The 18,454-nt window shown below is 41.4% G+C and overlaps 1 protein-coding gene across 6 annotated transcripts in view; it reads left to right on the top strand.

Annotated features, from left to right (window-relative positions):
- The window catches only part of COMMD1 (copper metabolism domain containing 1), a 67,129-nt gene that overhangs the window by 17,520 nt on the left and 31,155 nt on the right, over positions 1–18,454 (top strand). For 5 of the 6 annotated variants that reach the window (XR_014881840.1, XR_014881841.1, XM_085218819.1 and 2 more), the window contains exon 2: positions 1,410–1,691. Coding sequence is in view for 4 of the 6 variants with exons in the window: in XM_085218819.1 (XP_085074945.1) it covers positions 1,410–1,691 (282 nt within the window). In the remaining 2 variants the exon portion in view is untranslated. Of the gene's footprint in view, positions 1–1,409; positions 1,692–14,038; positions 14,123–18,454 lie in introns of those variants that run through there. The other variant, XM_085218821.1, reaches the window with a different exon arrangement.

Here is an 18,454-nt window from a genome sequence, read left to right as displayed (position 1 = left end):
TGAATGACTTGGATGTAAGACTAGAAGGGGTTTTGAGCAAATGTGTTGATGATACTAAATTGGGAAGAGTTGTTGAATCCCTCAAGGGGAGGGAAGCCCTGCAGAGAGATCTAGACCAATTAGAGGGCTGGGCAATCAACCAACTGTATGAAGTTCAATGATAGCAAGTGCTGGATTCTGCAAAGTGCTACAGAGATGAGGAAGGGTCTGTGCGGAGTGGCTGAGGCCCCTGGGTTTGCTCAGCGCAGAGCAGAAGAGCTGAGGGGAGGCCTGATGGCGGCTGCAGCTCCTCACAGGGAGCAGAGGGCAGCGCTGAGCTCTGCTGTGTGGAGGGAACAGCATGGAGCGGTGCTGGGGGGAGGTTAGGGAAATGTTCTGCCCCAGAGGGCGACGGTCACGACATGAGCTGGCAGGACTTGGAGCACTGGGATACTGCCCTCAGATTTTGGGTTTGGGTGGTGCGGTTTGGAGGTAGGGGTTGGACTTGGTGATCCTTGTGGGTCCCTTGCAATTCAGTGCGAGATATCTTGCAAGTATCCCTTGTAAGGTATTTAGTGGTCCTGTCTTAAACCAGGAACATTTCAGACCAGGGGCTTTGTACCTTACTGGTAACCTAGAGAGTACAACAGCAGGAATACAGCATCAAGGAAAATTAAATTGATAGAAGTCCCAAGATTTTTAGCTTTGTATCTCCTTGTTGTGCTCTGTATCCATGCATGCTTGGAAGCAGCATGATTGTTAAAGATGAGTCACATCCATTTTGTGTGAGTATGAAACAAGTGTCTGCTTGAAATTACAGTGAGAAAACTTAACCACAGTTTCCTCCCTTCACGTCCTGTCTTCTGTTCTCTTTAGAGCTGTATTTAGCAACCACTGCCAGTTAAGCAATGAAAATTTAAGGCTATATAGAATTATCAGCTTTAGAAATATTGGTGGAAAAATTGTGAATATTGTAATGAGATGGGGTTTCTCCCAGTTTGTCCCAACCTTGGCCGAAGGCATGCTCGTGCTTTTCTGTTTAACAGACCATCAGGACAGCAGTATCACAGCAGATGTCTGCCCCAGCCACCCAGTACAGACCAGTTGGTATCCCTAGGGCATACTGAAGAATAGGGCTGAGCTTGCAGTGAAAACGTTCTTGCTACCCCGTTCTTCATACCCAGAGGAATTCCTGGTTTTCTCCTCACTGTAAGAGATCCAGCTGTCCCAAGGCAGGAGTCTGGGGTAAGTAGTGTAGGCGCCTGCAAAAGGAGTTCTAATGGAAGTTGTTATTTCTGTGACTGAGACTTGCCTGTGCTATCCTTCAAAAATACATTTGTAAAACCCTAAAGATACAACCTTCAGCTTAGAATTTTAAAGAGTACTTGTAAGCAAGCTTTTCCCTTTCTCTTCTCCTGTTTTCCCTACAGTCAATTGCTTCAGCTGACATGGATTTGAATCAGCTGGAAGCTTTTCTCACTGCCCAAACAAAAAAGCAAGGTGGCATCACATCGGATCAAGCTGCGGTCATTGCCAAATTTTGGAAGAACCACCGAGTGAGGATCCATGAGAGCCTGGTAAATCAAAGCCGCTGGGATAATGTCTTGAAAAACATGAACTGGAGAGTGGATTTGAAGTCACAGTCAAGACATGTTGATCAGATAAATACTCCAGTTGCAATAGTTGAAATGGAACTGGGAAAAAATGGTCAGGTAAGCTTTATTTTGTGAAGTATGTTAACCTAACTTAGTTATGTTTGTGCTGAGATATTTTGCCTATTGCTGAATTCTCTGCCTCCAAATCAATTCAATAGATTTCTCACCATTGGACCCTTAATGTTCTTGAACTTGTTTCATCTTTGGACACCTGTGTGATGAATGCAACGTTTGCTTATGTTTTATCATTGTTCTTATGCTTAGAGCTCTCCTAACTTTAAGCTTGGAAAATATGAGAACACAAAAGTCAAATATAAAATTAATCATATTAGCAATTACATTAAATTTGTATTTAAATTTATAATTAATAAATTTGTATTCCACGTGCTGCAAAGTCAAAGTCAGTTGGTAATTTTTTAAAAACAAACAACAAAACTAATCAAATACTAAAATTGGATAATATCCACCAAATGAAAGCTGAAAAAGAATAAGATTCACATGTCAAAGATGATTGAACATCTTCACATTTTAGGACTTATTAATGCCCATTTTCATCTAACAAGTAGGTCTTTTTTACTGGTTGTATTACATGATCTGGTCTTAACTGCCAGAAAATGATATATTGCTCTATCAGTATTGAACTCTGCATTTCTTTTTAGTCTTAGTAACCAACATCTGAAGGCATGGCTTCCCCTTTTCAAATCTCTTTTCCTGGCAGGATGTATTTTTCAGTTTGCTATATTTTTCCTTTGCAGGGCATTAGTGAATCTTAAAACTCACTTCTTAACAGTAGGCAGTGCAAGTCATACTGTGAGCATACTTGGGTTTTGATGCTCACAGTTAAAACTGAGTGAGTTTCCTTTGGGCTTTGTAATATTTTGGTAGCTTACAGGATGTGGACTGTGCCTGTGCAGACTCACTGGTTTTACTGGAACTGTCTGGCCATACGAAGGCTAGAATGAAATTATAAGTAAGGCAGTATGTATTGTTGAAGGTACTTTTTTAGTCTGCTTTTCCTCCCTTTATTTTTTTTACCCTCCATTCCAATGGAGGAGGGAAAAGAGATTATAGTAAGTACATCAGAATTAATTAATGAGCAAACTCAGAATACCTGTGTTGTTTAAAAACAAACAAAAAACTCCACTCAACTCAGAACCATCGCTGTATAAGTAAGGGACTTATGCAGTTTGAGACTCGTATTCAGAAGCTGTTTTTCCCCAGTAATGTATTGTTACAGTAACATCAATCAGTACGTACATTTGTAATTGTCCCACCCTGTGCAGAGAGTCAAAAGGGATGTGAAGATGAATCAAGAATAGATGCTTCCGAATCACTGTCATTTCTTGTAACAAAGAACACTGCAGCAAAACCAGAATGAGCTAATTTAGCACTGTGGTGTCATTTCAAATGTACCAAAGAGGGGATGTAATGGGTAACATCTTTGCTGAGGACAGTGCAGCAGTGAGCTGTCAGTAAGCCTGATGTCTGGTTCGAAAAGGGTATTAAGAGACTGTATTTACAGAAATAATTGTGGGATAATTACTGTTATCGCCACTTGAGTCAAAACTTATATTTAAGAAGCTGCTGTCTCACATAGCCTTCAGCTTTGGATTAAATCAGTTCCCAGCTGAAAAGCTTTCAGAAGAATGCACCCTTGTATGATGGACAGGGGCAGGGGATTTATAGGACCTTTGGGACTGAAACAGTAGTAATCAGCTTGTGAGATTGCTTCATCCAGCTTTCTGCCTCTCCCCCACGTATCTGGGGACTCCTGGGAAGGTGGAAGCAAAGACTGCTATTGGAGGATGAGCAAGTTGTTCTTGCATGCTGGATCCAGCCCATAAACTTGAAACTCTTCATCAGTTTTTATAGCCTTTTTATGTATTTTTACTAGATCATTAGCACACTTATATCAGTTCTAAAAAGCCAGTTTTGTAGCACATCGAAAGTACATATGCTAATATCTTTTTGAAACAGAGAGAGTGGCATTTCTGAAAGGTAAAAACTGTCAGTCATAGATTTGATTTGGTGAATAGTGAAGATGTGACTCCGTAGGAGAAAGCTGACTGTTTCAAGAGAATAGGCAGTTTTCATTTGGAAGTTTGAAAGCAGGGGAGTATACAACTGCGCTGATATGCAGCGAATTAACATGAATATTTTATGTTACAACAAAAGCAAAGAAATCCTCTGTAGGAGCTATGCCTTCCCAGCGTTTGAAGTCACTCTGATTCTTCTCAGTGTCTCTGGATTGGGTTTAGGTCACTGCCCAGCAGAAGACCAGGAGGTTGGGGTGAATGTTCACCTGCTTCAATGAGTAACCACTTTCTTCTTACACCTCTGAATTGTCATTGATCAGTTCTTCTGTGATGGAAAGGAAGAGTTTATATGCAAGACTTAGTATGGCTAGAAAAGGGGAATTTTAAGTATCTGTTTCATAAATAGGCCAAGTTTGTGTGTGGTATCATAGAATCATAGAATGGCCTGGGTTGAAAAGGACCACAATGATCATCTGGTTTCAACCCCCCTGCTATGTGCAGGGTCACCAACCAGCAGACCAGGCTGCCCAGAGCCACATCCAGCCTGGCCTTGAATGCCTCCAGGGATGGGGCATCCACAACCTCCTTGGGCAGCCTGTTCCAGTGTGTTACCACCCTCTGAGTGAAGTATGCTCAATATTGTGTTTTCTAATGGAGCAAAGATATTTCTGGTTTTGAGAGTTCATTACAACTTGAATGAATTAATTTTTGCTATCCTTTAGAAGAATCAGCTCCTTCTTCTCAGTGCTTTTAAAAACACTTTTCCAGTAAATATTTTACAGTGACATTTAAAGTCTCCTTGATGCTGCTGGTGTATGCTTTGTACATCCTGGTTAAAGGAGATGAACAAGCTAGCCATGATGTTTACTCTGCCTTAAAAGCCTTTCTTCTTTGACAATATGACTAAAAGAAGCCTTAAGTAGTTGCACTTTAGCTTTCATTTTGCATTAGCAATAAGTGATATTCTATGCTTATTGCTGCCAGTCCATTCTTTCTTTTTAACAGCACATGTTTTGTTTTCTTTTTTTTTTCAGAATGGTTCCAGTCTTCTGTACCTTGTTTACTTTTGAAACCATCTATAACTCCCTGCCCACTTTGTGTCCTTTCAATCTTATTCTCTCTGTTAGTGTTTTTGTGTGTGAAATTTCAGCAGGATGCAGATGTGTGGGGAGGGCTGGGGAGGTGAACGAGGAGAGCCACTCTTCTCATGTCTTTTCCATCAGGAAGCTCTTTTTCCAGTTACAGATTTATATCTGACCTTGTCAATATTAAGAGAAAAAAAATAACACACTGATATTGCACTGTGGTAGTAAGAGATATTTAAACTTTTTTTTTTACAAACTTTGTCACCTTCTTTTTCTTGTCTCTGTCCTGCTAGCTTGACTTGCTGGCAGACTTTTTTTGTTGGCTGTGTGCAATTGGAAATGATTAGGAATATTTTAGCCAGAAATTGTCACTCGGGATGTCACGTGTCACTTACCCCTGCGCTCAGCAGGACTGGCACTGAGGCAGATGATGTGTATCAGATGCTGGAACTGCTCTGCTGGTGCTTTCCTGACAATCATGAGCTCTACAGAATATTTTCTGTGCTTACTTTCACATGAAATCAGGGATTCTACTGCAGGATTCATTCCATAAAGACTTAAGGAAACAGCATCAGGATTATGGCCTTTTTCGTCAGTGCTCTTTCAAATACTGACTTGGGGATTTGCAAAACTTCTCTTTTTCCCAAAGCACTGTATATTTCTTCCTTTCTGATTTTAAAATGGTTGTATCCACCTGACGTAGGTATCATAAAACGTAGTTAATGTGAGTACTGATAGTGATTACTACTACAAAGCAAATACTAAATGCTGCAGTATATTATGAAACAGAATAATTTCATTCAAAATTAGGGGTAAAGAGCAGCCTCACATGCCATATCGTTTTTCTGAAGACTGAAATCCTCGTATAAAACAAGCATATAATCCTCATACAAAACAGACAAACATTAAAACAGATTTTGATGAATAGAAGATCTAATGATAATTTTGTTACACTAAATTCTCACTAGTGAGATAAATGTTTTCTGATAAATGGACTTAACAGATAACTAACCCTTTACCTGTACAAGTGTTTGTGAGGTGCTGAAAAGTTAAGAACTGTCAGCTTGTGTTTTATCTGAGGTTTGTCACATCACGTTGTCTGCTTGTGGCTGGGTCCAGATCCTAATAATTCAGAATAAATTAAAGAATTTGCAATGACCATGTCATGTGCTGTGTGTGGAAGGTGAAATGCTATTAGAATTCTGAAGGTCAAAAGATTAATGCTCTGAAGCCTGGAATTTGATTGACTTTTAGTTTGTTTGACTGAATTTTTACTACTTTTGCTGCTTTGAGGAAGAATGAAATTGTTTTGGTGTCATTTCTAACTTGTTAATTACGTATATTCTACAGAAGTTTAGATGAAAACTTCCATCAGCAGTACAAAGGGCATATGATGAGCTGAATTCACACACATTTGCAAATATTAAAACTGAATGTGCTTTCACAGTGTAACCAAAATCCTGGGACTTAGCTTCATAGAATTATAGAATCTTTTGAGTTGGAGAAAACCTATAAAGGCCATCTAGTGCAATTGCTTTGCAGTGAACAGGGACACATTGGAGCCCCATCCAGCCTCACCGTGGATGTTGTAAAGGATGAGCATCCACCACCTCTCTGTGCCAGTAGCGTAAAAATCCTCTTATAGCCAATTTAATGTCCCCTCTTCTAGTTGGAAACCATTTCCCCTTGTCCTGTCACAATAGACTCTGCTGAAGTGTCTGTCCCCTTCCTTCTTATAGCCCCCCATTAGATACTGAAAGGCTGCCCTCAGGTCTCCCCGGAGCCTTCTCTTCTCCAGGCTGCACAGCCCCAGCTCTCAGCCAGTCCTCATAGGGGGAAGGTGTTCCATCCCTAGGATCATTTTTGCAGCTCTCTTCTGGACATGTTCAAACAGGTCCACATCTCTTCTGTCCTGAGAATTCCACATCTGGATGCAGTACTCAAGTGAGGTCTCACCTTGCAGAGTAGAGGAGCAGGATCACCTCCCTTGCCCAGCACATGTTCAGGTTCCCCAGGTGTTCGTGATCCTTATTTTCACTTAGGGTAGGAAGGGCAATTCTCTCCCAGTTCTCACCTCCCAAACTGATAAATCTTCTATAAATCTCATTACCATGCCAGGATTATAGATTGAATACTATTGAGGATCGGCTGGCACACTTTTGTAAGCACAGGTCTGTGAAAAACAATGGTCTGCACAGGCTGTGCTCATCTGTAGCAATGTCTTTCACCACTGAAAGATGAAGTTGAGAAGATGTCATGGGTAAGCTCGTGCTATAGGAAGGAGGCACTGTGTCTGCCTTGGCTCTTGTCCCTGGATTTGAGGTGTAAGTGCTCCAGGTCAGGCTGCTTCATAACTACTGCTGAAAATAACTTCAGACAGTGGACTTGCAGTCCTTTCAACGCATTCTGCTAAGACAGCCCTCCTTTTGTAGGACAGCAGTGTTGGTGAGGAGATGCTTCTTGAGGTAAAAAGCAGCTCTAGGCTCCATCACTGCAGAATAAGGGCAGTGTGGCCTGCAAAAGGGAAGGAAGAGGAACCACCAAACCATTTCTTCTTTCCAGCCTTTGTCTGTTTTAATCTTTGTAGATATGAACATTATTGGAACCTTTGTGCCTGCCAGAAATGGAAGTGCAGAGTCTGAATCGATAGACTTAAGCGCAACAGGCTTTTTTATGTGATTAAAAATACAAAACCCAGTAAATGAAAAAATCACCTTTTGCCACCAGGACAAATGTAATCACTTGAGCTTTTGTTCACCTTGGAAATTCATGAGCTGGAGGGAACAGTTACATAACACAGTACGGAGAAAAGCAAATAAAAACCATAAAGGGCAATGGGTCACTCGGTACAGGAGAAAACTGGAGCACAGTTGGCTTACTTAACTTGATTATTTCCTTAATCCTCTGCATGGTACTCTCTGCAGTCCATTGCTTCATCAATTCAATTTCTGTCACCTCCTCTTAAAAGCAAGTGAAATTTGATGAAAGAGAGCAGAACTTTATTTGTGGATGTTGGGATTTTTCAGTGTAATATGTTACAGAGATAAGAGCATTAAGCTGAGATATCAGTTAAACAACTGCCCAAATGCTTTTTTTAGTAAGCCAGGAATCAATCACACGGCTAAGTGTGGCCCAGGCTTGGTATTAGCATGAGAAATTGTGGTATTTTTAATATACCTATTTCATATTTCAACTACTGCTACATACAAATCCATCCTTCCAGTTCAGTCCTGGAGTCTTGAAATTCTTTACCTTCTTAAAACTGTATTAAGGTCACCTGCAAAGTTGGATAAAGTCCCTGCAGTCAGACATGCCATCAGGGTCTCTGTGCTATGGCTGACCTCAGCATTCAGTCTACAGTCTCTGGGGTGGAACTGGATGTTTTACTGCTCTTGGTTTAATCCAGTCACTGCATGAATTTTTGTTCCCTTTCTGTTTACTAGCCTCATGTAGAAGTTTGAACCAGAGAGTGTTTCAGGTGATTTTGTACCGCATGCCCTGGTTCAGTCTGACTGCTTCAACTTCTAGTCAGGTGATGTGGAGTTCAGTTTTCAGCAGGCTGAGAGGGCTGTATAGAGACTGATGGCAGATGCACAAATCAAAGCATGAAGTGCTGCATGAAGGTTGGCTCCATGTGGCTGCATGACCAATGAGGCCACTCAGAGCTTTTCCCTGGCCTGGGGCACTGCTGCAAGGTGGAGTGCAATTCTGCAGGTCCCATGTTTAGCAGCAAGCTAGAGATTCAGCCTTGTTTCGGCTGAGTAAGTCTTTAGTGGAGATCAAACTTCAAATAAAACTTAGAAGGATGGGCTTGTAATGTATGTAATGGAAGCTCCTTGAAGATTAGTAGAAGTTGAGCAGCTTTACTATGCAAAGATGGTGCCCATCAGCTGCTGTGTTGCCACCTGTTGTGGACCCAGAGAGCATTTGTTGGTCTAAGGCCTCCCAAGGGGTAGTATGGGGGTAGCCATTAGGTTTGGCACTATGCACCTTTTGTGAAACAAGCAGCACACAGGTTTTGGTGTTAATGTGTTCTGTTTTGTGAAGGGAAATGTGATTGAAAGACCAAAGTTTGTAATCTCCAATCTCCACTAGTCTGTTTTTAAGAAAAGTCAAAAGTTTTTCCTAATCCTCGAAAGAAAAAGGCGGGGAGGGGTTAGAATTTCTTTGCAGGATAGCCTTTATACAGCAGAGCAACTGGCTTCTTTGTGTATTAGCCTTGGCTTTGGCACTGCTGGCCATCTGCACTCTTCAGAGCGCTTGGATGTCAGCAGCAGCAAGTAATTTGTTCTTAGAAAACTCAGCAAAAAAGGGAGTTGTAATGAATGTAAGTGCCCACTGCACTGGCTGACAAAGTATCTTGTTCTTATTGCCTGGCCAAGCACATTTAGAATTGTTTTGCCAGTTGGCCAGCCCTCCCACTCTTGACAGTGTGCCACATTGCCACTGTAAAGCTCTCTGTAGATCCCTCTAGGTTTGTCGTAATCTCTCCTGAGATCCCAGAATATTTGCATACAGGGCTGTAAATAAGAAATGATTCTTATGAGTTTATTTTAATCAGAAAGAGCTGCTGCAGGAGAAAGTACCAGAAGATAGAAAATTGGAAAGCTGGCTCGTAACTGATGGGGAAATACTTGTAATTCACACCCTCCTTTGCTGCTTAACCCTTTGAATTCTTTTTTATTCTGTTTTACATACATGCATATGTGTGTATATATATGTCCTCTTTAAAAAGCTTTGGCTGTGTGAGAATTGGTCTAAAACCAAAATGTGCAATAGCAAAGCAAAATTGCTGCCAACTGTTCAATTTAGCTTGCTGAACTTCTCTGCATCTTTTCGTTTTTGAAAGAAGAGTGAAACTGTGTCGTTCCTTTTGAGCAGCTTGTATGGTATTTGCCAGCAGCTTATCTTTTTTCACCTTTGTTCACAAACTGAGTTCCCATGTGGTGAGAGACTTCTGTTAATAAACTGGGTAGCATAAGGCATGGGCAGCAGGAGTATGTGATTCGTAGGCAGTTCCCAGCATAATCTTTTTATCAAGGAGATATTTAACTTCTAATTTGTAGCAAGCTGTGGCTTTCTCTACTTTTAGAGTCATCTGCTTGTCCCAGTTAAAACTAGAGAAAAAATCATATTTTTTTCCCCCCAATTAGCTTTCTCATTACCAAGTTGCTAGCTGAAGGATTTGAGTTGCAGCTGCTGGACTTGATTGCCAAGGACAGACTTATATACCAACAAGTACCCAAGCATTGAGGCTAAGGTGTTAAGAGCTCCCTGTACAGCAATGCAATTAATGAACATATGAAATTCTTGGTAAATAAGTGCAGTATATGTATAAAAGCAAACTCTCATTCCTTCTGCAGGTGTTGTTACTGCTATCAGTTGCTCATCCTGGCAGTACTACCTACGCAATTCTAATTGCTGGCCAAAAATAAAAAATAAAAAGAATGGTGAAGCTTATGCCCCATTCCAAGGGAGTGAACTAAAACTGTAGGAAGCAAGGCTCTTCTTGCAGACACTGATTTCTATGCTGTATAGGATAGGTTTTCAGCAGATGACAGGTGGGTGTTTGCACTGAAAAAGCTCCAACATTTCATCTATGTTTGCAGGTGGACTTATCTCATTTGTATGCGTATCTTAAATGGATTCATCTTACAGGTGCTTCTTAGTACAGTCTGCTTCACTTTGCTAACATTGATCAAGAGGAAGCCAGTAAATAGAACTGCAGTGAAAATCATATATAAATCTCAGCTGGAAGTTGCAGGTCAGATGTGTTGTTTTTTTTTTCCTTGCAGCATTATGGACTTAGCTCTCCTGACATTTGTGACTTGTTCTCACTGTAGTGCTATCCACTAGTTATGCATTTGCAGAACTGAAAGTGAAATGCTTGAGTGAGTCAATCTCAAATGAGATACTCACCTTATCTTTTTAATTTTTTCCCAAGTTATTTTTAGTCTGGGTCAATTTGCTGAGAGATGAAAATTACAGCAAAATTGAGCTGAAGAAATTGAGAACTCAGCTATGCCACTGAAAAATGCTCTTATGGTCACATATGTTCAAAGGATCACCCATTTAGAATACTTGCTAGCACTCTCTTGAATGTGAGAAGTAAAGCAACTTCCTCTGAGCACTTGGGATAGCCTCTTGGTAGTGACAACCTTTCTTAAAGTGTGCAGGTATCTAACAGAAGATGAATATGTGAATGTGAGTTCAGTATCGCAGACTGAATCTGGAGAAGTGTGGGACAGGTATCTGGTTTGGAAATAATTTCCAATGGCAATCTCATAAAATTGCAGTAAGAATGGAATCTTGGTATTTCAGGCAGCAGCGTTGGTTTATTTTGTTTCTAGATTTCTTTGTTGCGTTCACAGAAGTCATTAATACTAAATAGGACTGAAATGTTTGTCCTATTCTCCAGTTGTTTTCTCTACTGTTTGGTGGGAGATAAGTTTAGCTGAGCTTGCTGGTTTGACTGAGTTGCATGAACTGATACTGAAAGTACAGAAGCAGCAAGGAGGAGAGCTGAGCAGCCCTGTGGGTCTTGACTTAGTCACAGCTTTAACAAATACTTTCTTTTCATTTGTTGTTACAAGTTGATCACTGTCGAAGATTTCATCAACAAAATAGAATTCCCTGTTTCCTTGTATGCCTCTTTTCCTTTTTGCTTGTTTTGAAAATACCTCTGGAGTAATGTGTTGAAGTGCAACTTTGCCTGTTTTCTCCGAAAGAAAACAGGAGGAGATCCTTGGAGTGCTTTTGGTTAAAACACTGTCCTGCTTACTGCTTTAGATGTTCAGAGAATGACTGCTTTGAGCATCATTCCAAGACCAACTCCTCTTCAATTAGAAGGAGATTCTGATTTTAACTTATGAAAGACACAAACCAAGTTGTTGATTAAGAAAGCTCCCTAAGCTATGATTTTGCATAGACACTGACACAACTTTTTTTGTCCTTCTTTCAAATTGTTGGTTGTAAAACTCTGCAGAGATAATCAAACATGCAAATCTGTGATATCTTTTTAGTTCAACTCACTGATGTATATTCATTAATATGTTAATAAGAGAAGAAGAGCATAATTTAAATTACATTTGCATGATTTGGTTAATAAATGCTTGAAATATAGTCCCTACAAATGATGCAACTTTTTCAGGATTTCAGTCACCTTGTTTTAGTGACAGAAGTGCAGTTTACCCTCACCCTGCCCAACCAGAGAGCCTATGAACTGAATTCTGGTCCTCCTTGTGTGCCTGGTCACATTTCTAGTGATTTAATTGCAATAAATGGCGCCAAGGGGAAGTTAGTGAAGTTTATCACGTTGTAATTGGGTGCTTAACAATGTTAGGTGGATCTTGGTAGGCAGATACGGAATGGAAAAAACAAAATGTTCCCTCCCAATGTCTTGCACTGGCCTAACCAAGTGAGATATTGGCAAATTACTACTGAAATTACAGTAAATTCTTTGACAGCTTCTGAACCTTCATTGAATGCGCCAGACTGCTAGAATAACTATTTCTTTAAGCCTATGAAGTGATATTTGAATGCTTACAGGCAGCTAACTTCAAGTCAATTGATTTCATTTCTATTGAATCACTCTCAAAAATGGAGCTGTGCTTTCAGTGCTATTATTAAGGGGAAAAAAAAAGCTGAATTTAATTGTTAAGTATGCCACAGGACTTGAGAAAATTAGTTTGATAATAGCTTTTTTTTTTTTTTTTTTTTTTTTTTTTTTTTTTTTTTTTTTTAAGTGTTCAGCCCGCAAGGCAGCATATTAAAAAGAGTCAGCATTGGGGAGGGTCTCTAATGGTTGAGTTACACCAGCCTGGCTTACCTGGTCTGAAGTAATGAGGTGTGACAGCGTGAGAGAAGAGCATCATGCTCAAACCAATGACCTCTTTCAGGAAATTACATTTCTGCTCTAAGCAGTCATTCTGAATTATCTGCAGCTAATTTTAAGCTGCCTGCTTTTATGGAAATGGAGCGCTTACATTTCCACTAAATATCACCATGATGCTTGCAGGTTGCTGTAAAGTATGACTGCCTGGGAAAAAGCTGAAGCCCAGTCCAACTTAATTAGGCTGGAACCTGTTTCTGCCTTCAAATATTGTTGTTATCCAATGAGAATAAACATGATGCTTGACAGAATTGGCTTTTGTGTTACCCGCTGCTGTGAGGACTTGAAGAAGAGCTGTCGTCTTACTGATGGTGCAGGCACTGGTGTAACAGTGTCTTCTGATGTTTCCCTTACTGCCTCTTTCCACAATAGCAGATGCTGATGGAATCCAGTAGACTTCCATGTGTACTGAAGTGTACAGCTGAATCCTGGGTCACTTCGGCTTCTGTGTTAAACCAGTCCCTTGTACAAAGAACATGTGTCTTCATGGACTTCAGAAGAAAGCAAATATTACTGCCTTAGCTGTAGGGCCTGATGTTTGGTGAGGAAAATCCTATCCTTTGAACTGGATAATGATTAATGGTGGTTCACAGCCACCCTTCTCAGAGGAACTCTGTGGGCAGAACCCGGTTGCTTAGTTCATCTTGGGCCAGATGGACAGGCTGGTTTCCCAGCCTTCTTTCTAGGAAGCAGAAGAAAGGGGCAGCTCCTGCTTAACCCTGGGGGAAGTGCTTGAGTCAATGTCATTAATCTCTGTCTGCTGGGTGACAGCAATCTGGGTTTGGTTTAACTTGTAATTCCTGGGGTAAAATTAATGCAAGATATGAATGAAAGGACAAAGAAAACCTCTTTGAATAGATGAGTGTTTTTCTTAAGCCATACTAAACAAACCTGGACTTCCAGGACCAGAGCAGAGGTACTTACAAGTTTAAGCATGCCAAACACTGTGTGCCAGTTATGGTGCTGATAAGCAGTAACCCAGGTGTGCTGAAATACTGTAACTGTCTGAATATAGTGTGTGACCTAGCTGCTTTCTGTCATAGCACTTTGCTCTGCAAATGCCTTAAGTTGAGCTTGGTGGATGCCAGAGAAGAGCAGATAGCAGGCAGACAGTGCCCTTAGCTAAGGACGAGGGTTTGGGCTGCAGTGGAAACAGAGCTGTTTCAAAGACTTCGAGCTTCTGTCTCCGGGGGTTAAAGAGAAAGCTTTTCTTAGTCACTGCATACTGGAAGAGCACTTCTGCAGCTAAAGGTGGGCTAATCTCTCTGCAGTGGGAGCCTGCCATGCAAGGGGCTGCAACTCAAATCACGTGGAGAGCAGGAGAGTGGTGCTGTGCTCCAGGACTGTGATACAACCTCATCTTTTCAGACCCTTCTTGTGTACTCCCTGCAGCTCCCACTAGCAATCCCAGGAGATGATGCTGACCCATATCCTTGCAGAGCTCTTAGGATGGAAGGCTGAGCATTCAAGCAATTATACCTGCAAATCCCAAGGGGATGCACTGTCCAGCAGCTCTCCCTCCCCTACCCACTGCAGGACAGGGCTTTCTCATTCAGGTGAGGAGCTGTCAGTAGTGCTTTTCCCTTGTCATCTCACTGCTTTTCCCATCTGGCCTACCCAGTTTGAATGCAGTTCCTCTGCATGCTCCCACAAAGCCCTTTGCTTGGCTGTAGTTGTGTTTGTTTTCACTCCCACACTGTCACCGTTTCATTCGCTGCCCAGAATAATAAAGGGCTTGTTGAAAGGGTGCTGTTAAGTAGCTTGTTCTCTTCATTTGTTCCCTCTTATTACTGAACTTCTTTTTTTCAGTGTACTTTGAATGCAAAATTATTGATTTCTTCATGTTTTATTTTAATAATGTTTATTACTGGGGAGGCTCCTAGGCAAGCCATCTAACTGTCATAAAAATCCCGTAAATACAAATCAGTTATGATAGTATTGCAGTTCCTATTTCAGAGGTGCAGTCTGAGGACAAAAGATACAACTACAAAGATTTCCACTGATTTTGGCACTCAGTTTGGAAAACACTCAGACTGAGCTTCCAACATGGTAGTACAGCCAGAGTACATTTCTGATGGCACACCTGCAGCTGTGACACCATGTTTGGTGTGATGCTGCTCAGCAGGCTTTCCTGTTAAGACACAGCCCAGTTCTCCTGGTATTGCTGTTTTAACTATAAAGTCTTGCTTTTTCTCTTCCTGCAGCTTCCCATCTGCCTTGCCCCATGCTTTCCAGCTTCTGCAGTCAATGACCTGGGCAGAGCACAGTCTCAGTACGCAGCCCTGTTTCATTTCTGGCACGCCAAATGCCATGGATTAGTGGGATCTGGTTGTCACAGACTATTGCGGTGCATGTGCCAAAGGGCAGAATGTTGTTTAAGGTTGCCTGGCAACTCTAATTCCAGTGTTTTCTGTGTTTTGAGTTGAAAAGAATTTAAGATGCTGTGCTGAAAGTCCTGGCTCTGACTGCCCCTATGTATGCAAGAACCCGTGAGCAAATAAGTTTACCTAATGGTTACATGCAAATAAAGGCAGAACACTTAAGATATTCATGAGCCACCAGAGAAAATATTTCTGGGATTCTTTCAGCCAAAGAAAATCTGAGTTGGAGGTAGAGCAGAGCAAAACATCAATGCCTCCCTGTCCAGAACCTGGGAAAGGGCTTTTAGTGCCTCTCTCTTCTTTCCCTGTTGTTGCAATGCAAGTGAAATGGCGCTTTTATCTCAAGTGGTTTCCCTAGATACTAGATACTTGTGCTCCCTGTCAGTGTATGTAATATACAGCTTCTTCCTCCTAACATCTTTTTTTCCAGATTTGGAAGTGCTAAGCGATAATGCTTCATACATAGTGACATGTAACCTTGGGTATACTGGATGCTGTCTGGACAGTGAAGTGAATCTATGGTTTAAATAAGTAGGTAACCATGGAGAAAAGCAATTACTGGTGTAGTAAGATACCTGTAATACAGTGGTGCATTTTGAAAACTGAGGCTGCCCAGCTGCACCAGAAGTACACCCTGGACAGGTGCTGCCATTCTTTTCCTGGCTAAAATGAGAAAATGATTCTGCCATATTAGAAAGCCGAGCTGGGAGCACACTATAAAGCAATTAGCCTGTAGGAATTACTTGGCACCGAATGCTCCAATGTATTCTATTAATAAGCTTTATCGGGTAGGTTTGTGCATTTGAGCTGTATAATTTTGTACATAATGATGCTTACAGTGAGAATCAGCTTTGTCCTTGGGATTGGTACAAACAAAACCCAGACTTGTTACCCTGGAGGTTTCACTAGCAGCAGGGCTGGGCAGAGTGCAGCATTGCATGTTTGCATTGTAAGCAAGCTGCATTTGCCATGAAGGATGCAAAGCACTCAATTAAAATGAGACATCAGACTATACAAATGATTTTGCATACTAGGGATCCATGTGGCTGTAAAGCCTGTGAGGAGACAGTTTTTTCTTTCTGATGTTTTTCCCCCTTTGGACTAGTGGATCATGTGGCAATCTCAGCTTAAGCAGGGTGCCATCAAAGGGCTGGACAGATTAACCAGACTGAGAGAACTGCTGGTGTGTGCCTTGGATGCAGTCTTTGTGTGTTTCATTTAACATTAGCTAACTGGAGGGTCATAATCTTTTTATAATCTTATTTTACTTCCCTCTGTACTTCATCTGTCATCTGTTAGCAGCCTGTACAAAGGTCTTCCTCTTTTGCCCTCTGCTCTCTAATAAAAAGGACTATATAAGTTTTGAGGATTGAAGATCAACATGTATGAACAAACGGGTCCATTTATTTAGAGAAGACTTGCTCTGTATGTTGCATGCTGAAATAGATTTATTTTTTTCCCCTTTCCCCAGTGGTAAACATAATTCACAGTACAAGCATTGTTAATGCCAAGCGCCTGCCCAGCATCCTGTTGACACTTGATGGTATTTTTGAGAGAGATGAAGAGCAAGGTCAGCAGAGCGGATGGAACATCACTTCTTGTGCTGAAACCAAGCATGTTCAAGTCTGCTTTGCTTAATATTGTGAAGACATTTTGTCTCTCGTTTCATTCTCCCCTGTTCAAATGCATCTTTATCTCTCAGGCTTGCTATGTAGACTTGGCAGGTGTTAATTAGAGACAGACTAGGTGGAAAGCAGTAAGTCAGCTGCTGAGGAAAAGATTTAGTCTTTTTGGATCAAAGCAAAGTGCTCTGTGTATGCAGTTTATCCTTCTGGAAAAGCAGGACTTGTCACGTGTTTCCCGGGAGGACGTGTTTGAATATTGAAGTGATAGTGTAAAACCCAAACAGAAAATGTGTGTCTTCTACAATTATGGATATGTGACATTATTAAAATGTTGTGCAAGGGGGCGATGCACTGCGTAGTTAGATATGTGTGCTCATGGCAGGAAAATGTTTTACTTTGCAATGCTGATAAAGGCTGTGTACACTTTGTTTCATATGCAGGCACTTATTTGCATGAAGATTTGGCAGTAGCTGGGCGTCCTGGCTTTTCCTGCTCTTCATTTTGCCTCATCTACTTTCTCATCTCTGAATCTTTCACACCCTTCCAGTGCACTGGCTATTCCTGTACCTCACCTGCTCGCAAACAGACACACCTGCTGGCACTCAGACTTTCATCATTTTTGGAAGCCTGCATTTAAGCAGTCAGTAGCTGGTCCCTTTTGGAGGCTGTGCCCCTGCCAGCTTGGTGTACATGCAGCAACTTGCTGCATGTAGGTGTGCTAGGAGTCACTTAGCAGCTACTGGCACCCAGGGAGATTTCCAGGGTGGAGAAGGCTCCAAAGATAGCCAGGGAGCTTCCTGCAGGACTAGAAATCAAGTAGTTTCAATAGAAATCCAAACCATTAGAAAGAAGGGCAGAGATTTATTTTACTCATGTGATTAGTTGCGTTCCCGTTGACTTATTTTTGTTTCATGTCAAAAATGTCACATGTGCAATTACTAGCTTCCATGTGGTGCATTGGTCCCAGCATAGGACCAGGACAGGGATGGCTATTTCTATGCTGAGCATGGAGAAGGCAGTGTGGCTCTTAATCATTTGCTGGCTCATCATGGAAAGTGCATGTTGCACAGGTGATTGCTGTGGCAGCTCCTACCTGTCACTCCTCTTTTTGTTTGTCTCCTTCCTCATAGGTGTGCAGGGAAATGGAAATCCTTTACTTCTTTTTGGATGGGGGAGAGATCAGTCCCATATGCCTTGCTTGTGAGCAGCCAGCCTCATTATGCAGATACCGTTATGGGGTGTATTTGTGAATCATAGAATGGCTTGGGTTGGAAGGGACTGTAACTATCATCTAGTTCCAACCCAATCTGCCAAAGGTTCTATTTCTCTTCTAGCATATTTCATATTTTTTCTTGTTGCAGGTGGCTTAAACCTAGGGAATGTTGTATTTAAAAGGTGGGGAGTACTAATTGCTTATAACTTGCATCACCCTAGAACTATTTTGTCCCTGTGGACTTTGAAGCCTGTGGTCTTCATGAGGTTTTCGGGGTGCTAAAGGAAATCACAATATTTCTATCCCAGTTTGCAGGATCTCTTCTCTTGCAGGAAGGAATGTTTTTCTTTGGGCACTTATTTTCTTCCAGGCAAAGAATCAGAATCCAAAAGCAAGCCTCAGAGTTTGCCTTGTCTGAAACTCCTACAGATTCCTGGGTTGCTGTCATTGCGGCAGCACTGCAGTCAGGTACCATGGTGATCTTAACACTGCCACATCACCTGCATGTGCTTGTCAAATAATTTCTGCTACACTGCTTTGATGATTAAACAACAAATATGTATAATTCCCACTGCAATGTCATGCTACT

Source organism: Meleagris gallopavo, chromosome 2, assembly GCF_905368555.1.
Source record: "Meleagris gallopavo chromosome 2, MGAL_WU_HG_1.1, whole genome shotgun sequence".
NCBI lineage: Eukaryota > Metazoa > Chordata > Aves > Galliformes > Phasianidae > Meleagris > Meleagris gallopavo.
This window is presented reverse-complemented; position numbering and strand designations above follow the sequence as displayed.